The sequence below is a fragment of the Ursus americanus genome, chromosome 24, assembly GCF_024610735.1.
Source record: "Ursus americanus isolate L20-20 chromosome 24, mUrsAme1.1.p, whole genome shotgun sequence".
Lineage (NCBI taxonomy): Eukaryota > Metazoa > Chordata > Mammalia > Carnivora > Ursidae > Ursus > Ursus americanus.
Genome location: NC_142150.1, coordinates 45957003 through 45971763, shown reverse-complemented (window position 1 = coordinate 45971763; position 14761 = coordinate 45957003). Strand labels below are relative to the sequence as shown.

Genomic DNA, 14761 nt, shown 5'->3' with positions numbered 1-14761 from the left:
CTGGGTCTGATCCCACCTCTGCCACCTGGGACCCTAGCGACCATGGGCATCCACTTCTCCCTGCTTCCAGGATCCATTTGTGTAGGGCTATGGAGAGTCCCCCACCCACCTTGTTAAGAGCACAGCCATGGGGGCCCGAAGGGCTGGTGGCAAAGGCTCAGCAGGAGGGCCGTGGGTCTCAGGGCTGCGGTCAGTCTCAGGAGGGAAAAGGGAGACAGGCCCTGGCCCAGGCAGGGGGGCCAAGGGTGGCTGCACACCATGACTGGGTCTCCTGTGTAGGCAGCCTTTCCCACCCCAAGGGACATGAACCCTCTCCTGAGCTTCCCCCCCCCCCCCCGTGGAAGGGAGTCCTCCAGTGAAGCCCCCAAGCCCCCAGCACCACCCACGACCAGCTGCATTGTGAGTCCCACCAGCTGAGATGGCCCCATATACTCCTGGACCCCAAAGGGCTCCTGCTCCCCACTCCACAGAATTTGCTGACACCTGAGGGGGAGGGGGAGCCCCTGGGTCGCCTTTCAGTGTCTCGCCCGCCAGCGGGCCAGCCAGGACACAGGCTTGGCTAACTGGGGCCCCCAGGGCACCCCGTCCCGGCTTCGCCCAGGCCAGCCCATGGGCACTTACGTACCTCAACTCCTGCAGGACGTCCCTGCCTCTACCCCTGCGGACGGGGCCACCTGGGTGTTCCCATGGACGATTCACCACTGATGCCAGCCGCCTCTCCCCTCCTCTTCCGGGTCCAGTGTCCAGCTGTCCGCTCCAGGGGCGGAGCTAGCTGGGGGACAGCCACATCTCCGGGGGTGTCGATGCCCTGGGAACGGGGTGGCCCAGGAGGGAACCTCGGGGCTGCAGGGAGGCTGCCAAGATAGCCAGCCAGGCCCCGACAGGAGGGTCTACTTTGGGCTCCGAGTCCGGCTCTGAGTGGTCTGCAGCCTTGGGGGGCCCGGGCGCCCGGCCCCAGGCCCAGCCACCCCAAGCTCCAGCCCCGGGCGGAGTCTTCAGGAGAGGTGCAGATTGGTTTGGCTTGGGCGGCCAGCAGGCTGGGCTTTTGTGCAGCCAGGGTCACCCGCTGACCTCCCGGGCCACAGCCAGCCCAGACAGCCCCCAGGCTCTTTGGAACGCCAGGTAATGGCTTAGGCGGTGTGCCCAGTGGACCCACACTGGAGGAGCCCTGAAGACCTGAACCCAAGTGACCTCATCCTTAGGCCCGAAGTCCCTTCTGGGACTGACCACCAGGTCTGGGGCTGCTGAGCGGGAGGAGAGGGCTGCAGGGCAGCAGGGAAACCCGGCTCTGGCCCTGTGGGCTGCCGTTCTTGGGGGGGACACAGCCAGAATGCCCCCGAGTGCTAGGCCTGAGGCCCCTGCCCTGTGCCCACAGGGTCCGAGTCCATCAGTCAGCTCAAGGCTGCCATGTGGCTGCTTCTGATTCCTCCAGGGCACTCGTGAGTTCCTCTGGCTGGATCTGGGCTGGGGCTGGGACAGCCCTGGGCCTGCCCAGAGCAGGGGTGGTGGAGGGGCACTAGAAAGGCCCAGCCCTGGGCAGCCTCTTGGGCCCTTCTCTATCCCCTGCCACTGTAGGACCCCATCCCCCACTCAGCCTCCATCAGAAATAGCTCTAAAAGGAGAGCACTGCAGAGCTAGGTGGGGAGAAATTGCTGGAATGTTCTCATTCTGTTTCCTTGGAAAGCTCTCGGGGGGCCCTGAGAGCTCAAGGCTTTTGAGCTAAGAGAATCTGCTCCCAGCCAGCCCCCCAGACCCCCCAGAGCCCCCAGAGCCCTTCTCTGTCCTGTCCTGAAGCAGCCAGGGGACCCCCCCCTGCACCTGCGGCAGGAGCTTGCCTGTGGGCACCCAGCGAGCGGGCGCCCAGCTTGGAGGGGCTGATGTAGAGAACAGGACTGGGGTCTCTGGAAGGGCCCCCATGGCTCAGGCAGCCGCCTCGCCGGCCCCCGGCCGACCCCTCAACCCCCCGCCACACAGACAACACCGGCAAGGCTCCAGGCTCGTTCAGAGGGTTTATTGAATCACTTGGGGCGCAGGGCGCAGAAGGCACAGGGCCACCAGTGCCTGGGGGTGGCGGCCTAGTTGCAGTAATTCTCCAGCTGGTAGAGCGAGCAGATGCTGGTGCAGCACTGCTCCACGATGCCCCGCCTCTGCAGCGCCCCTGCCAGGGACCGGGGCTGCGGGTCTGCGCCAGGCACCCCTTCCGGCCTGGCGTCCCTCACTGCTGCAGGGAGCAAGGCAGGGAGCAAGGCAGGGAGCGGGTCAGGGAGAGACTGCTCCCGTGCCTGCCCCTTCCCCCGCCTGCCCCCCTCCCCGGCCTGTACCCCCTCCCCCGCCTGCCATACTGGCTGCCACCGGGACAGCGGGGTGCCCGCCGCTGGGCACGAGCCCATGCACCCTGCCACGGGCTCCCAGGCCCCGGAGCGGTGCCAAGGTAGGAGCCTGTGCCCCTGCCCTTGCCGCCCAACACTGACCAGGGGACTGGTGGCTTGCAGGATGTGACCGCGGGAATGTGATTTTTCTTTGTAACAACCCCACCTGACTTCCCCCGCGTGCCAGGTAGGAAGCCGGTGGGGGCAGTGGGGGCTCACCCGGCAGGTCCTCCACCTCCCGGCGGGCCTTGGGCGTGTAGAAGAAGCCTCGCTCCCCGCACACCAGGTAGAGCGCCTCCACCAGGTGGGAGCCACACAGGTGCTGGTTCACGAAGGTTCTGGCGGGCACAGGTGCCCAGAAGGCCAGCAAAGCCAGCAGGGGCAGGAGGCGCGTCCAGAGGGCCATGGCGGGGGACGGGGACCTGGGTGACAGTCGGAGTTGAGGCTGGGAGGGTCATGGGCCCCACCCTGGACCCCCACCCTGTGCTCAGCCCCCCAAACGTTTTGGAGCTCTTGTCCTCCTGGGGCCCAGACCCTGGACTCCTCAGGGGGGCAGCCCCAGGCTGACGAGGAGCCCACAGGGACAGACCTGCTAGCCGTCTGTGTCAGGGTGCAGCTGGTCCCAGGGGCCTGGGGGCTGCGGGGCCCTCCTGGCTTTATAGCTCCCGACCCCACTGCCTGGCCCATTAGGGTCCCCAGTGGGGGTGGCAGATGGCAGGGGGCTGAGGCTGCAATTTCTGGATCATTTCCCCAGTGCTGGGTCTGCGGGAACGGCTCCTTGGTCGTCAGCACCTCCCGGCCACAGGGTCATTAGAGTCTTAATGAGGGGCCTGATGGCCACTCACAGCTGGGGGCACCTGTCTCCAAGGGAGCAGACCCCCCCCCCCCGCCCAGGGCCCTGCCTGAGCCACATTTTCCACATTAGTCCAGGGGAGCTGGGGACCAAAGGAAGGGGCTTCTGCCTGGCCCCTGGACCCCTGCCACAGTCCCTGGTCTGCCTCCAGCCCCTTGGATGGTGCAAGGCCATGGCAAGGTGTGGGGGAGCAACTCGTCCCTGCTCACAGCCCTACCCCCACCCCAGCACAGCAGCCCTGCTGAGACCCTCAGTGCCCCGGGTGCTGCACAGGGCGCCGAGCTTGGGGAGCAGCCGCTGTGTGGACACTCGGGCTAGGCCCTGCTTCTCCTCTCTGCTGTGGGGGCAGCAGACAAGCTCTGTGTGGGGGCCCCACCTGTCCTGCCCATGTTCCCTCTCTGTGCCTCCCCTCTTCTGGAGGCCCTGCCTGGCTCCCCCATGCTGACCTCTTTCAGACCATCGACTCCCTTGGCTGTCACATGGTTTGGGCCCCTGGAGTGTTCCCCAGTCCCCTGGACAAGACCAGGAGAGAGACCAGGACCCTCCCTCCCTTCCCCCTGCCACCTCTGTCTCTTTTCACCAGAGTCTGTGACAGGCTGAGCCCTGCCTCCTCCTGTTGCCTCAGACCTAGCGGGAGGAGGGATTGGGGGCACCCTGTGCCCCTGCCTCGGCGTGGACCCTCTGCGCAGGCAGTCCTGGTCTGTGGCCCCGCATGACCGGGGAACCACAGGGGGCCTGGCCCACCTGCTCCCAGCTCAGCGCCCCTGTCCCGATCCTGCACTCCGCACGGAGTGGATGCCCCGGATCCCGTTGTGCACCTTCCCACTGCCACTTCCAACCAGGTCTGTGGCGACCCCCATGGCCACCACGGAGCCCGTGGCCATGTGCAGCCACGGAAGTTCTGAGGGTCTCTTGAGCGGAACATGCAGGACCTGAAGCTGGGTGGAGTCTGATCCGGGTGAAAGGGTAGAGACCAGGGACCAGTAGGGACAGGGCAGGGCGGGGGGGTGGGTGGGGGGGCGGCGGGGGCGGGGCCAGCCCTCAGCCCCTCCCCAGGGTCTCAGTGGGGCTCACAGCCCTCAGAAATGGCCCCACTGGGGTCTCATGGACTGAAGAGAGGCAGGTATGGGAGGCCTGGGCATAGGCAAGGTGCTTAAGGCACAGATGAGGGATGGACAGATCACCAGGGAGGGCTGGGGAAGATTCCTCTGTCCCAGAGGGCCTTGACGGATGAGTAGGAGTTTGCCGGGACTGACATCCTGCAAGCTTAACACCAGGCCCTGGCGTGGCGTGGCAGGGCATGGCAGGAGTGGCTGCAGGGAATGAGCAGGGCCTGGGGGGGGCATTTCCCACCCCGCAGCAAGGGCAGAGCCATGTACTCTCTCCGAGGACCAGGGCAGGCCTGGAGGATGTGGGGACGCCAGCCGGAGGGCCATGTCCAGACCCCTCGAGTGAGCTGAGAGGCAGCTTACGGAGCCCGGAATCCAGTCCCCAGCTGCCTTGCGGGGGACACGGGCCCAGAGAGGTCATCTGGGAACCAGATCAGCTGGACTCTCCATCAGCACACGTTTGGGGGACAATTTCCAGGCCTCGCTCCGTGTGGGTTGGAAGCCTCAGGGCCCCATCCCTGCACCTGCTATGGGCTGGCCCCCGTAGCCCCATCCTCTAGGGGGGACACCCGGCTTGTGGGGAGGGCCCAGCCTGTAGCCCCGCCTCGGAAACCACACTCCCCAAGCGCAGAGCTATGAACCCCGGGTGGGGTTCCCACTGGCCAGCTCCCACGCCCACACTGCCACATCACAGCAGCTCAGCCAGGCTCAGCACAGGCTGCCCTCTGGGGGTGAGCAGGGCATCTCCTATCTGGCCTGGGCTGCCTGGTGAGGTCTCAGAGGAGGAGGGAGGCAGAAGAGAAGCCTTTGAGCAAGGCTGGGAGCAGCAGGGCGTGAGGGCCCCAGCCCTGAGCCCGGCATACACGTGGAGGCAGGGAGGTGCTCAGGGGGGTTCTTTCTTTTATTGAGGTTGTGACCAGGCAGCACGGGCATTGTGGGCAGGACAAAGACACTGCGGGCAGAGCTGAGAAGCAGTGGGTGGGGGTCCGTGGGGTGCTCTCCTGCAGGGAGGCTCTCTGGGGGGCTCTCGGGGTGCCCAGTGACCCAGCCTCTCACGAGGAGCTGGGGGAGGCTGGAGATGGGGGGAGGCCTCGGGGCCCCTCCGGCTGCTCCTAGCTGATGGCGCTCAGCGCGTGTGCGAGCGTGTGCAGCTCCTCCTGGACGCCCTCCAGGGAGCGCCGGATCGCGTGGGGACTGTCCAGCACGTCGATGGCCAGTGTATACGGGTCGAACTTCACGGAGAAGGGGCGCTGGATGCGGGAAGCGTAGTTCCTAGGGAGGGCAGGGCATATGGACCCTTGGTCACCCAGGGGGGACTTGAGGGGGGCCCTTAGGAGATGGGGGAGGAGGAGGGGCAGCTTGGGGCTGTCTGCGGCCCCCAGGAGACAGCCTCCTTTGTCGGGGCAAGGCAAGAGCTGCCTGGGCCCCAAAAGTTCCTTGTGACCAAACGACTGGACAAGACGGGGGACCAGGCCTGCTCCAAGGGTGGGGGGCAGGGGAGGGACAGGCCTTTCTCAAGCGGGCCTCGGCTGGACCCCCATCTCGCCCCACCCCTCCGGGAGGTCTTCTAGGGCTGTGTGCCCCAGAGAACCCCAGGTCTGTTCCTGTCCCCACCTGCTTGTGGGATCAGCCCTCCCCTCCTCTCCACTCGGAACACACAGCCCCTGGGCCTCAGTTTCCCCTGGCTGGAAAACAAGCCTCTTCCCAAGGATGAGCTCTGCCCCCTCTCCCAGACGCCGCTCGTCATGCACCCCAACCCCCTACCCTGGGAGCGCCTTGCTTCTTCCAGGCCCCCTGGGCTTCCCCCACCAGCCTCAGCCACCCCTGCCCCTCCTCAGTCCCGCCCCATGGCCCCAGGTGCTCAGCAGTCAGGACACCGGCATGGGTCCCACACACCTTCTAAAGCTCGAACTCTGCCTCCTGAAACCTGGCCTTGACCTGGCCACCAGCCCGGCAGCTCCGTCCCTCCTGCCCCCCTGGGACTCTTTGGGGAGGGGTCCTACTGTGGGAGGGTGTGCACGCCCAGCCTGCTTGCAGGCTAGCCCAGTCTGGGGCCATGGTGGGGGTCTCGGCTCTGGGAGCCCTGGCCCACCTGAGCTTGTCCTTGGCGTCGCTGAAACTTTCGGACACAAAGTAGACAGACTGGTAGGTCTGGTCCTGGTAAGGCTGCACGGCCGCAGCATCGGGGTCGAAGGCCCGGATCTCGGGTTCCTCAGACAGGGAGTGCTGGGGGGAGGCCATAGGTCACAGGACCCCCATACCCCAGGCGCACGGTGGCCTGACTCCACACCCTCCTCCCCAGGGGTCCCGTCGAGGCCTGCGGACGGTGTGGGTGGGGCAGGGCAGGACCAGCTTCCTCGGTGGCCCCTTGCTCCTGCCTCCTGGGAGGCCCAGTGTGAGCACCCTCCCGCGGAGCCGCGGGCCTCACCAGGAGCTCCCCGTAGGAGGACAGCAGCCCAGCACCGTAGGCCTTCACCTCGCCGTTCTGCTTACACAGCCCGAACTCCACCGTGAACCAGTATAGCTAGGGGGACAGCCACAGCGTTGGCACAGGGAGCCGCACCGCCAGCCCCTATCCTCGGCCCTGCAGCACCACCCACCCTGGCAGGGCCCGGCCGGGCTCCGGGGGTCAGTGTAAAGGTGACACTCCCTGGACAGACGTGGGGACCTCAGCCCAGATGGACTTGAACCCAGGTGTCCTGAGCGTGCCCCCAAATCCCTTCAGGGGAAGGCACCCACCGTGGACAGCTTCTCAATTTCCTCGTCAGAAGCCCCCAAGGACGCGAGCCCGATGTCCTGTGGAGGCAGGAGGCTGAGAAGGGAGAGGCTCGGCCCACCACTGCATGGGGGTCTGCGTGGGGCAAGGGCACTCGAGGGGCCTCCGGACACTACCCGGAATGCAGGGACCATCTGGGGATTCGGAGACTCTCCCAGGATGGGGGATCTTTCCAAGATACAGAGACCCTCCCGGTATGCAGGGCCTCTCAGAAGATGGGGGACCCTCCTGGGATCAATCAAGGGACCAGGACAGCTCTCTGCTGTTCTTCAGGAAGCCAGCAGGTGGCAGCACAGACCATGGGACTCTGCCTGCTGCTTGTGGGTTTTCCCAGAATGGGCCCCAGCACAGCCCACAAGGCCCACCCGCCCTCTATTCCAGGATGATGTGGTCTCCTTGAAGCCTCCTGGACCCAAGCGGGCACTGTCCAGCTTCAAAGGGACTCAGGCAGGGTGCTGGGGTAGAGCGGCTCGTACAGCCAGCCCCCAGCCCCCAGCCCCCAGCCCCTAGCCCCCAGCCCTGGGAACACAGTGGCCCGCTGCCCGAGACACACCTGGGAGAACTGAGCAAAGGTCCGGTCAGCCAGCATGGGCACGTGCCCCAGCAGCTCATGGCAGCAGTCCCTGTGGGGGCGGGGAGAGGGGTGGCACTGGGGAGGGGGGGCCAGCAGCCCGCCCCCTGCACCCTCCCTCCATGCTCCATGTGCTTGCACATGGGCATCCCGCTGGCCCCGTTGTGCAAGGCTGGGCGGCAGGCTGGGCGGCAGGGGCAGGGCCCCACGGGGAGCAGGGGCACACTCACGGCTCAGGGGAGTGCATGGGCGAGGAGGCGTGCCGGATGTACTGGGTGCACTGGAACACTCGGAAGGCCAGGCTGGCCAGGAAGTCCCGGGCGGACAGCAGGCCAGCCACGGGCCGCAGCTGGAAGCCTGTCCGCTCTGCGAGGACCACAGGTGGTCAGGGCGCCTAGCTGGGTGGGCGCCCTCCTCCTGCGGGCCTCTCCCCTGCAGCCCACGCACCCTTCAGGAAGCGGGACACGTCCTCCAGCTGCGGGATGTTGTCCTCCCTGTACCCGCTGAAGCGCTCCAGCAGCTGGAAGGCCTCCAGGTACTCCCGGCAGGCGTGGGTGATGTAGAGGCCCTTGAGGGTGGTGTAGACCTCCTTCCTGCAGGTAAGGGTCTCAAGCCTGGCTGTGGTGCCCCTCGTCCCCACACGGCCGTGCCTGCTGGCCACCCAGACCCCGGCTCCTCCCCACATCGAGCAGCCCATCCTTGTGGGCGCTCTGCTCTGCTCCCCAGAAGGCTCTGCGGGAGCCCCTACTCAGGCTTCTCGCTAGACCCTGAAGACCCTGGCCACTGGGGAGCTCCGAGGGACAGAGGGCCATGGGGACGACCAGACCCAGCAGCAGCCTCTCTTTCCAGGCCCACGGTCAGGGCCTTGGGAAGTCCCTCCTCTACCTGGCCTTCACACCAGCCCTCCTTGTCCCCTCCTGCCCCAGCAGGGCACCTGGGTCTTACCAGGTGGCTATCTCCTCGGCCGTGTACTCCACGCGGGGAATAGGGTCACCGCTGCAGAGGGGGGTGCGCAGTCAGCGGGGGGCCCCTCGGGGAGGGCGTGCGGGGGGGCGGACAGGAGGGGCTTGGGGCTGAGTGCCTGGCCGGGCGTGTGGCCTTGGCAGCTGCCTGCTTTGCTCCGCTGGGACTTGGGGACCCGAGGCTGTGACCACAGTGACAGGGAAGGTGACAGAGACGGCCCTCCCCCTGCCAGTGCGAGGCTCCAGGACGGGGTCTGGGTCCCCGAGACCAAGGCCCCGAGGGTCCTTACTGCTTGTACTGGAACGCTATCTCCGCAATCAGCTTCCGGCGCTGGCGGTACACCTGGTCCGAGAAGCCCTGGCGGCAGAGTGCGGGCGCGCTACGGAGGCTGCCCGCCGCCCCTCCCTGCCTGCCCCCCTCCAGCCCTGCCAGACACGCCCTCCCTGCCCTCCGCCCCTCCCTGTCTGACACCCCCTCCCTGACCAATGCTCCTTCCTGCCCACCGCCCCTCCTTGCCCAAAGCCCCCTCCCTGCCCGATGCCCCTCCTTGCGTACTGTCCACCCCTCCCTGCCTGATGCCCCCTCCCTGCCCGATGCCCCCTTCCTTTCCCTGTCTGCCACCCCCTTCCCTGTCTGCCCCCCCTGGCTCTGCCGGACACCCCCTCCCTGCCCACCACACTGGCGGGGTGCCCGGACGGCTGCACTGAGCCCGGCCTCAGTGGTTCTGCTGGGAGCCGGGAGGCAGACAGACAGACAGATACCCCATCCAGGGTCAGCCTGGGACACATGCTCACCACCCTGGCCAAGAGAACGGGGACACAGGAGGCCAGGAGGCCCAGGGGCACCAGCTCACCGGGTGATCCAAGTCCAGGTCAGGGTCAAACTTGGTGACCAGATGGTGGCACTTGTCCAGCTCGGAAACTTTCCTCGGGAACCAGAGGACTTCACAGAGGGCGGAGGGAACAGGGACCTGCGTGAGTGTCAGGCCGGCCGGGAGGCAGCCTCCCTTGCAGCGTCCTCGGTGGGTGTGGGGGGTGGGGGCATGACAGCGGGCAGGGTCCCGGGGGTGCCCCGGCCAGCGCACAGACAGCGGGGGGCCTGAGCCGGCGGTGGGGGGGCCCGGCCACACATGTGGTCACACCAGGGGTCTTCCGTGGGAGCCTCTGCGCCCCCATCTCAAGGTCATGGGTTGCCCACAAGGACAGAGGAACCAGCCTCACCCTTGTTCTCCCCGGCGCCACGCACGTCCTCCGCCACCCGGCGCACGGAGCTGAGCAGGGCCGGCAGGTCGGCGCTGGGCACCTCGCAGCGCACAAAGTACTCCAGGTGGGGGCCGCCTGCCCGTGGCCTCTGGGCAGGCCGGGTCTCCAGGTGGTGGATTTGGGCTTCAAATGTCTTAGGGAACAAGAGAGAGACAGAGCGATGGAGAGACAGAAAGAGAGATGGAGAGAGACAGAGATGGAGACAGAGAGATGGAGAGAGACAGAGATAGAGACAGAGAGATGGAGAGAGACAGAGATGGAGAGAGAGACAGAGATGGAGAGACAGATGGAGAGAGAGGGGGAGGGAGAGATAGAGAGATGGAGAGAAACAGAGATAGAGAGGTGGAGAGAGACAGAGATGGAGAGACAGGGAGATGGAGAGACGGAGAGACAGAGAGACAGAGAGAGGGATGGTGAGATAGAGAGAAAAACAGAGAGAGACAGAGAGACAGACAGGGAGACAGGCACAGGGAGGGTGGGGAGATGGGGAGATGGGGAGATGGGAAGGGGGAAGCAGGGGCGGTCAGCTCCCACGGCCCCACCCTGGACGTTTGCCTTCAGGAACCCCCAAGCCGTCGTCCACACTCCGGCAGAGCCCGCGTCCTGGGGAGGGCTTGCGGCCGGGAGATGGGGTTTTGTCCACGTTGTGTAATGGGAGTTGTCACTGCAGCCCCTTCACCCAGTGTTCCCGGTGATGTGACGTGTCCCTTGGCCACACCCAGATAGCCTGAGTCCCCAGCTGCTGGTCGGAAGGTCCACCACCCTGGTGGCCTCATCTGGGGCTGGGGGGTGAGCCCTGGATCCCATTGTGGCCCCCACACCCAGGAGGCTGAACACCCCCCTCAGTGCCGCGAGCGCCCAGGGGCCTGGCAGGAAGGCTCTGCTCACCGCCACCTCCCGTCGCCCAGCAACAAGGGTGCGCGCTTCCCGACGGGCCCTCGGGCCACACGGCTGTCCAGGAGCTGGAGTCCAGCGCTAATGTCATTTGGGCGCCTGTGCCAGGAACCCATGTCCCGCCCGTCCGGGTGGGCCAGAGCGACTAATGCCATCAGCTGTCACGTTAGCCAGAGCCCGTCAGGGGCAGGCGGGGTGGGGGACCCCCACTTTCCAGGCTGCCCTGCTAGGAGCCACACACACTCACCCCGTGTGTCACCCTGTGTGTGACGTGGGGGAGTGTGGGGGCGGCAGGGGGTCAGGCCTCGGTGGCCTCAGCTCCAGGGTTTGGGCTCAGGGAGTTCCCGAGACCATGAGGGGGACTGTGAGGGCCGTGGGGCCCCCCCGAGCTCTCGGGGGTGCAAACCCGCAGGCCCAGGGCTCCTGGGACCCTCTCCGCTAGTGGCCCTCGGTGGCCTGGGTGGCCATGCTTCTGTGCAAGTCCCATGGAGGGGACACCATGTCCACACCAGCCACAGGTGTGCACCTGCCACACTCACTTCAAACGCCTTCACGGCCCGGGACAGTGGCGCGGTCTTGGTGCCCCGTAGGGTGAAGAGAAGGTTCAGCGTGGCCTTCCCGTCCTTGTCCTTGACCACGGCGGCCTCTAGGGGGTCTCCGGGCTCCGAGGCAGCGGCTGACGCTGCCTCGGCCTTCTCTCGCTCCTTGCGAGCGTCCTCGATGAGGCTCTGTCGCCGCCCAATGAAGCGCGGGGACTGTGGGGACAGGACACACCCTGTGCTCGGCCGCCCCCAGCCCCTGACTCTGACCTGCTGGTGTCCGTGAGCACCTGCTGTGTCCACGGGAGGGACTGGCTGGCCAGGCCTCGCCTGCTGGGGCAGAACTAAGAGCCTGGGTCCACCCGGTGGGGGTGGGGGGCGACCAGGAAGATGTGGAGCCCCAGGCTGGGGGGGGGTTGGCGGGAGGACGGCACCCACATGCTGCGTTGCCTCTGCCCCCGGGGCCCCAGCCAGATGAGGTGACAGAGGTGTGACTCGGGCCCCGGAGGCGGGCATCAGCCAGAGCACAGGGAAGGCAGGAAACGCGGGGTCTGGCTCCTGGGAGGGATCCGTGCCAGCCCTGCTGAATGACCTCTCCTGTGCCCCCAGCCCGGCCCTTCCCCACGGCACAGGGACACATGGCCGAACTTGGTCCACAGCCTGTGCCCAAGACCGTGAGCCCCCAGGCCTGCGCGAAGGAGGAGCCACACGTCTGGGGCTTATCCCTTGGAGCTGACCTGGTGTCCTCGGTCTCGGAACATGGCGGGGAGGGTGCAGGAGAAGCCCCTCAAGGCCCCACCTGGCCTCGGGGGTGTGGACAGAGCACGGCTGCAGCCCCTGGGTCGGGGTGCCCCTGCGAGGCTGGGTGGGCCCTGGGAGCTGGGTGGGGAGGGTGTCTCACTGAGAACCTGGGGGGCGGGGATTCCCCGAGCAGGTGCCTGCAAATCGCGTTTCCAGAACCCAAACCATTCAAGGTCTAAAAAACAAAGCCCGTTTGAAACGTTCGGGAGCAGATTATCCTGGGGCGTCCCTGAGGACATGGAAGACCCCTCATCCGGCCCGAGGGTCCTCCAATTATCCAGCCTCATGGAGGCGAGGATGCCCGGCACAGACCCCCTGTCCTTGGGGGGGCTCAGGGGCTGGGTGATTCCTTGGGGACCGTCCTGGTGGTCGGGGGCCCAGGGGGGCTAGGCAGGGGAGGTGGGATTCAAGACGGGAGGTCACATGTGGGCATGGACACGTGGCCGGTGGACAGGTAGATGACGATGGAAACCGCCCTGGAGTCCCAATCACCCTTGGGCTCAGGACTGGGGTCCGCCCCTCCGTGTGGCCAGCACTTCCCCCCAGGAGCCACCTCCAGGGCCCGGGGCACTGCCACACACACGCTGGACCCGGGAGGCACCACCCACGGAGCTGCGAACACCCAGGCAGGGGGTCTCCTGCCAGCCTGGGCAGAGCAGGGGCTCACGGCCAGGACCTTACGCCGCGCCCAGGTCCATGGTCTCATATGGACCCTGAGTCCGGGGCCCCTGCCAGCCTTTGGGGGACACCCCTGCACTTCCGGCCCGTTCTGGCCGCCGGGCCCCGGCAGCCCCCTTACCATGATGGCCTCGGCCTGCTTGGCGTCCAGCTCGGAGACGGCCCTGCGGAAGCCCTTGGCCTGCGGGGAGGCGGTGCTGGGAGTGGGCATGGTGCTGGTGTCCGTCCGGGGCTCGCCTCCACAGCCCTCTGCCAGGCAGCCTCTTATAGGCTGAGCTGACGTCAAGGCCTCTGTGGGTCCCCCACCTCCCACCTCCCCGCATCCTCTCCTGCCTCCAGCCGCCCGAGGGAGGCGGTGGGCGGGAGCGGAGAAGACGCGCAGGAGAAAGGGCTCTGTCCCATTAAATCTAATTGCGTCCCCGCCGCAGGCAGCCAGCAGGGGCAGCGGCCCTCGCTCTGAATCATCTCGGCTCCAGAGATCGGGCTCCGCAGGGCTGGGACACCTGGGGTCCCCTTAGCTCCACACCCCAAGGGGGGTGACAGCGGGAACACACAGAGGTGCTATTCCGGGAGCCCCAAGAGTGCATGTGGCGGGTGGCCTGGATACCCCCGAGAGGAGAAATCCAGACTCAAACCTGGGGTGTCAGGAGAACAATTGCTTTTCCAGAGGATTCTTCACCGAATTTCCCAACAGGGTCCCAGGGCGTGTTTCCATTCGATGCCACCAGCAGGAGCGTTATCTGTCCCTTGTCCCATTTCCCTGGGCCTGGATCCGCAGACACAGCCAGTGAGACCTGGAAGGTTCCGGAAGTTTCCTCCACTGTGAGGAGCCCAGGAAGCAGGGGAGAGGGACAACGATAACAATTGTCCCTGGTTTCTGTGCCCTGTGTCCCCTGGCCTGCAGCTTATCCTCTTGTGGTCCACCTGAGACCCCCCCATGTCCCCCTGAGTCCCCCGAGGCCCTCTGACCATTTCTTGTTCCAGGAACACACCCATCCCTGCGTGCCGAGGGACCTGGTCCCGGAGACCAGGGGACAGGAGGGGACCCCTCCTCAGCGGCAGGCTGGAATGAGTCCCTCTGCGTCAGCCTGCCAGGGACAGCTCTGGGCCACGGTGTGAGGACCTTCTGGCCGAGACCTCTGGCAGCTCCCAGGCCCTTCAGGAAAGATTTCCTCTCGAGAGAGGACCCTCTCTGAAGGGGCGCTCCTGGGGCCCTGGGCATTGTGGGGTCAGGAGGGACGGTCTACCTAGAGCCCACCCGGGACATGGCGGTGTGGAGAGAGGGGAGGACGCCCCGGGGCCACTGCTCGGCCTGACGGGGCTGCCGCTGGACGTGGGCTTTCTGCTGTCTCGCAGTCCAGGGCAACATACTTCCCAGATACCCCCTCCTGGCCTCCACAGGTCCACTCCTGGCTGGCCACACCCCTCCTCCAGGACCGTCCTCCAAACTGGTCTGAACATGGCGCTCTCTTACTTCACCACCCCCTATGGCTCCCCATCGCCCTCTGGAAGCAGAGAGCTTGGTCAGTTCAGGCAGAAGTGCCTCCTCCCCTTCGCCCTGCTGACCCTCCCATCCTTGGCTCTTCCCACTTCCTGCTCCAGGAGCACCTGGGGGTCCATGACACCCAGTTTGCAACATTCACCCCCTTCTCCTGGTGAGTTCCTATGCACTCCACAAAACCCAGCTTAGCCACCATTCATTCTGTGACGTCTACGAGTTCTTGTCCCTGATATTGGCCTCCATCCTCTGCTCTCCTCCTGGCTTGTTCCTCCTCCTCGGCAAACACCCTGCGGCCAGGACCCCCAGCTGCTTGGCCCACTGCATTTCCTGGTGTCTGGTGTGGCCTCGGCCTGACTCCTCCCAGACTCGGGGCTCAAGAGCGTGTCTCAGCGGCCTCTACTGCTTAGGCGTGGCCCATAGGAGGTCTTCCCTAGGGATGCCCGTA

At 66.3% G+C, this 14761-nt stretch overlaps 2 protein-coding genes across 3 annotated transcripts; both read right to left on the bottom strand.

The window, feature by feature from the left end:
- Positions 1-1995: 1995 nt before the first annotated feature.
- INS (insulin) lies at positions 1996-3012 on the bottom strand. Of its 2 annotated transcripts, none has more exons than XM_087855133.1 (3): positions 2959-3012; positions 2589-2791; positions 1996-2221 (listed from the first exon to the last, which is right to left on the bottom strand). In XM_087855133.1, the coding sequence occupies exons 2-3, from the start codon at positions 2773-2775 to the stop codon at positions 2076-2078; spliced, it is 333 nt and encodes a 110-aa protein (XP_087711259.1). In that variant the 5' UTR covers positions 2776-2791; positions 2959-3012; the 3' UTR covers positions 1996-2075. The 2 variants fall into 2 exon arrangements, with proteins under 2 accessions (XP_087711259.1, XP_045626705.1); XM_045770749.2 differs by having other exon boundaries at positions 1996-2218.
- A 2216-nt stretch (positions 3013-5228) lies between these two features.
- TH (tyrosine hydroxylase) lies at positions 5229-13047 on the bottom strand. The gene is made up of 15 exons (XM_045770723.2): positions 12885-13047; positions 12742-12749; positions 12163-12164; positions 11337-11595; positions 9862-10036; positions 9495-9583; positions 8931-8998; positions 8624-8674; positions 8126-8271; positions 7909-8044; positions 7661-7730; positions 7071-7127; positions 6760-6855; positions 6424-6557; positions 5229-5603 (listed from the first exon to the last, which is right to left on the bottom strand). The coding sequence occupies exons 1-15, from the start codon at positions 13024-13026 to the stop codon at positions 5444-5446; spliced, it is 1593 nt and encodes a 530-aa protein (XP_045626679.1). The 5' UTR covers positions 13027-13047; the 3' UTR covers positions 5229-5443.
- Between the last annotated feature and the right edge of the window lie 1714 nt (positions 13048-14761).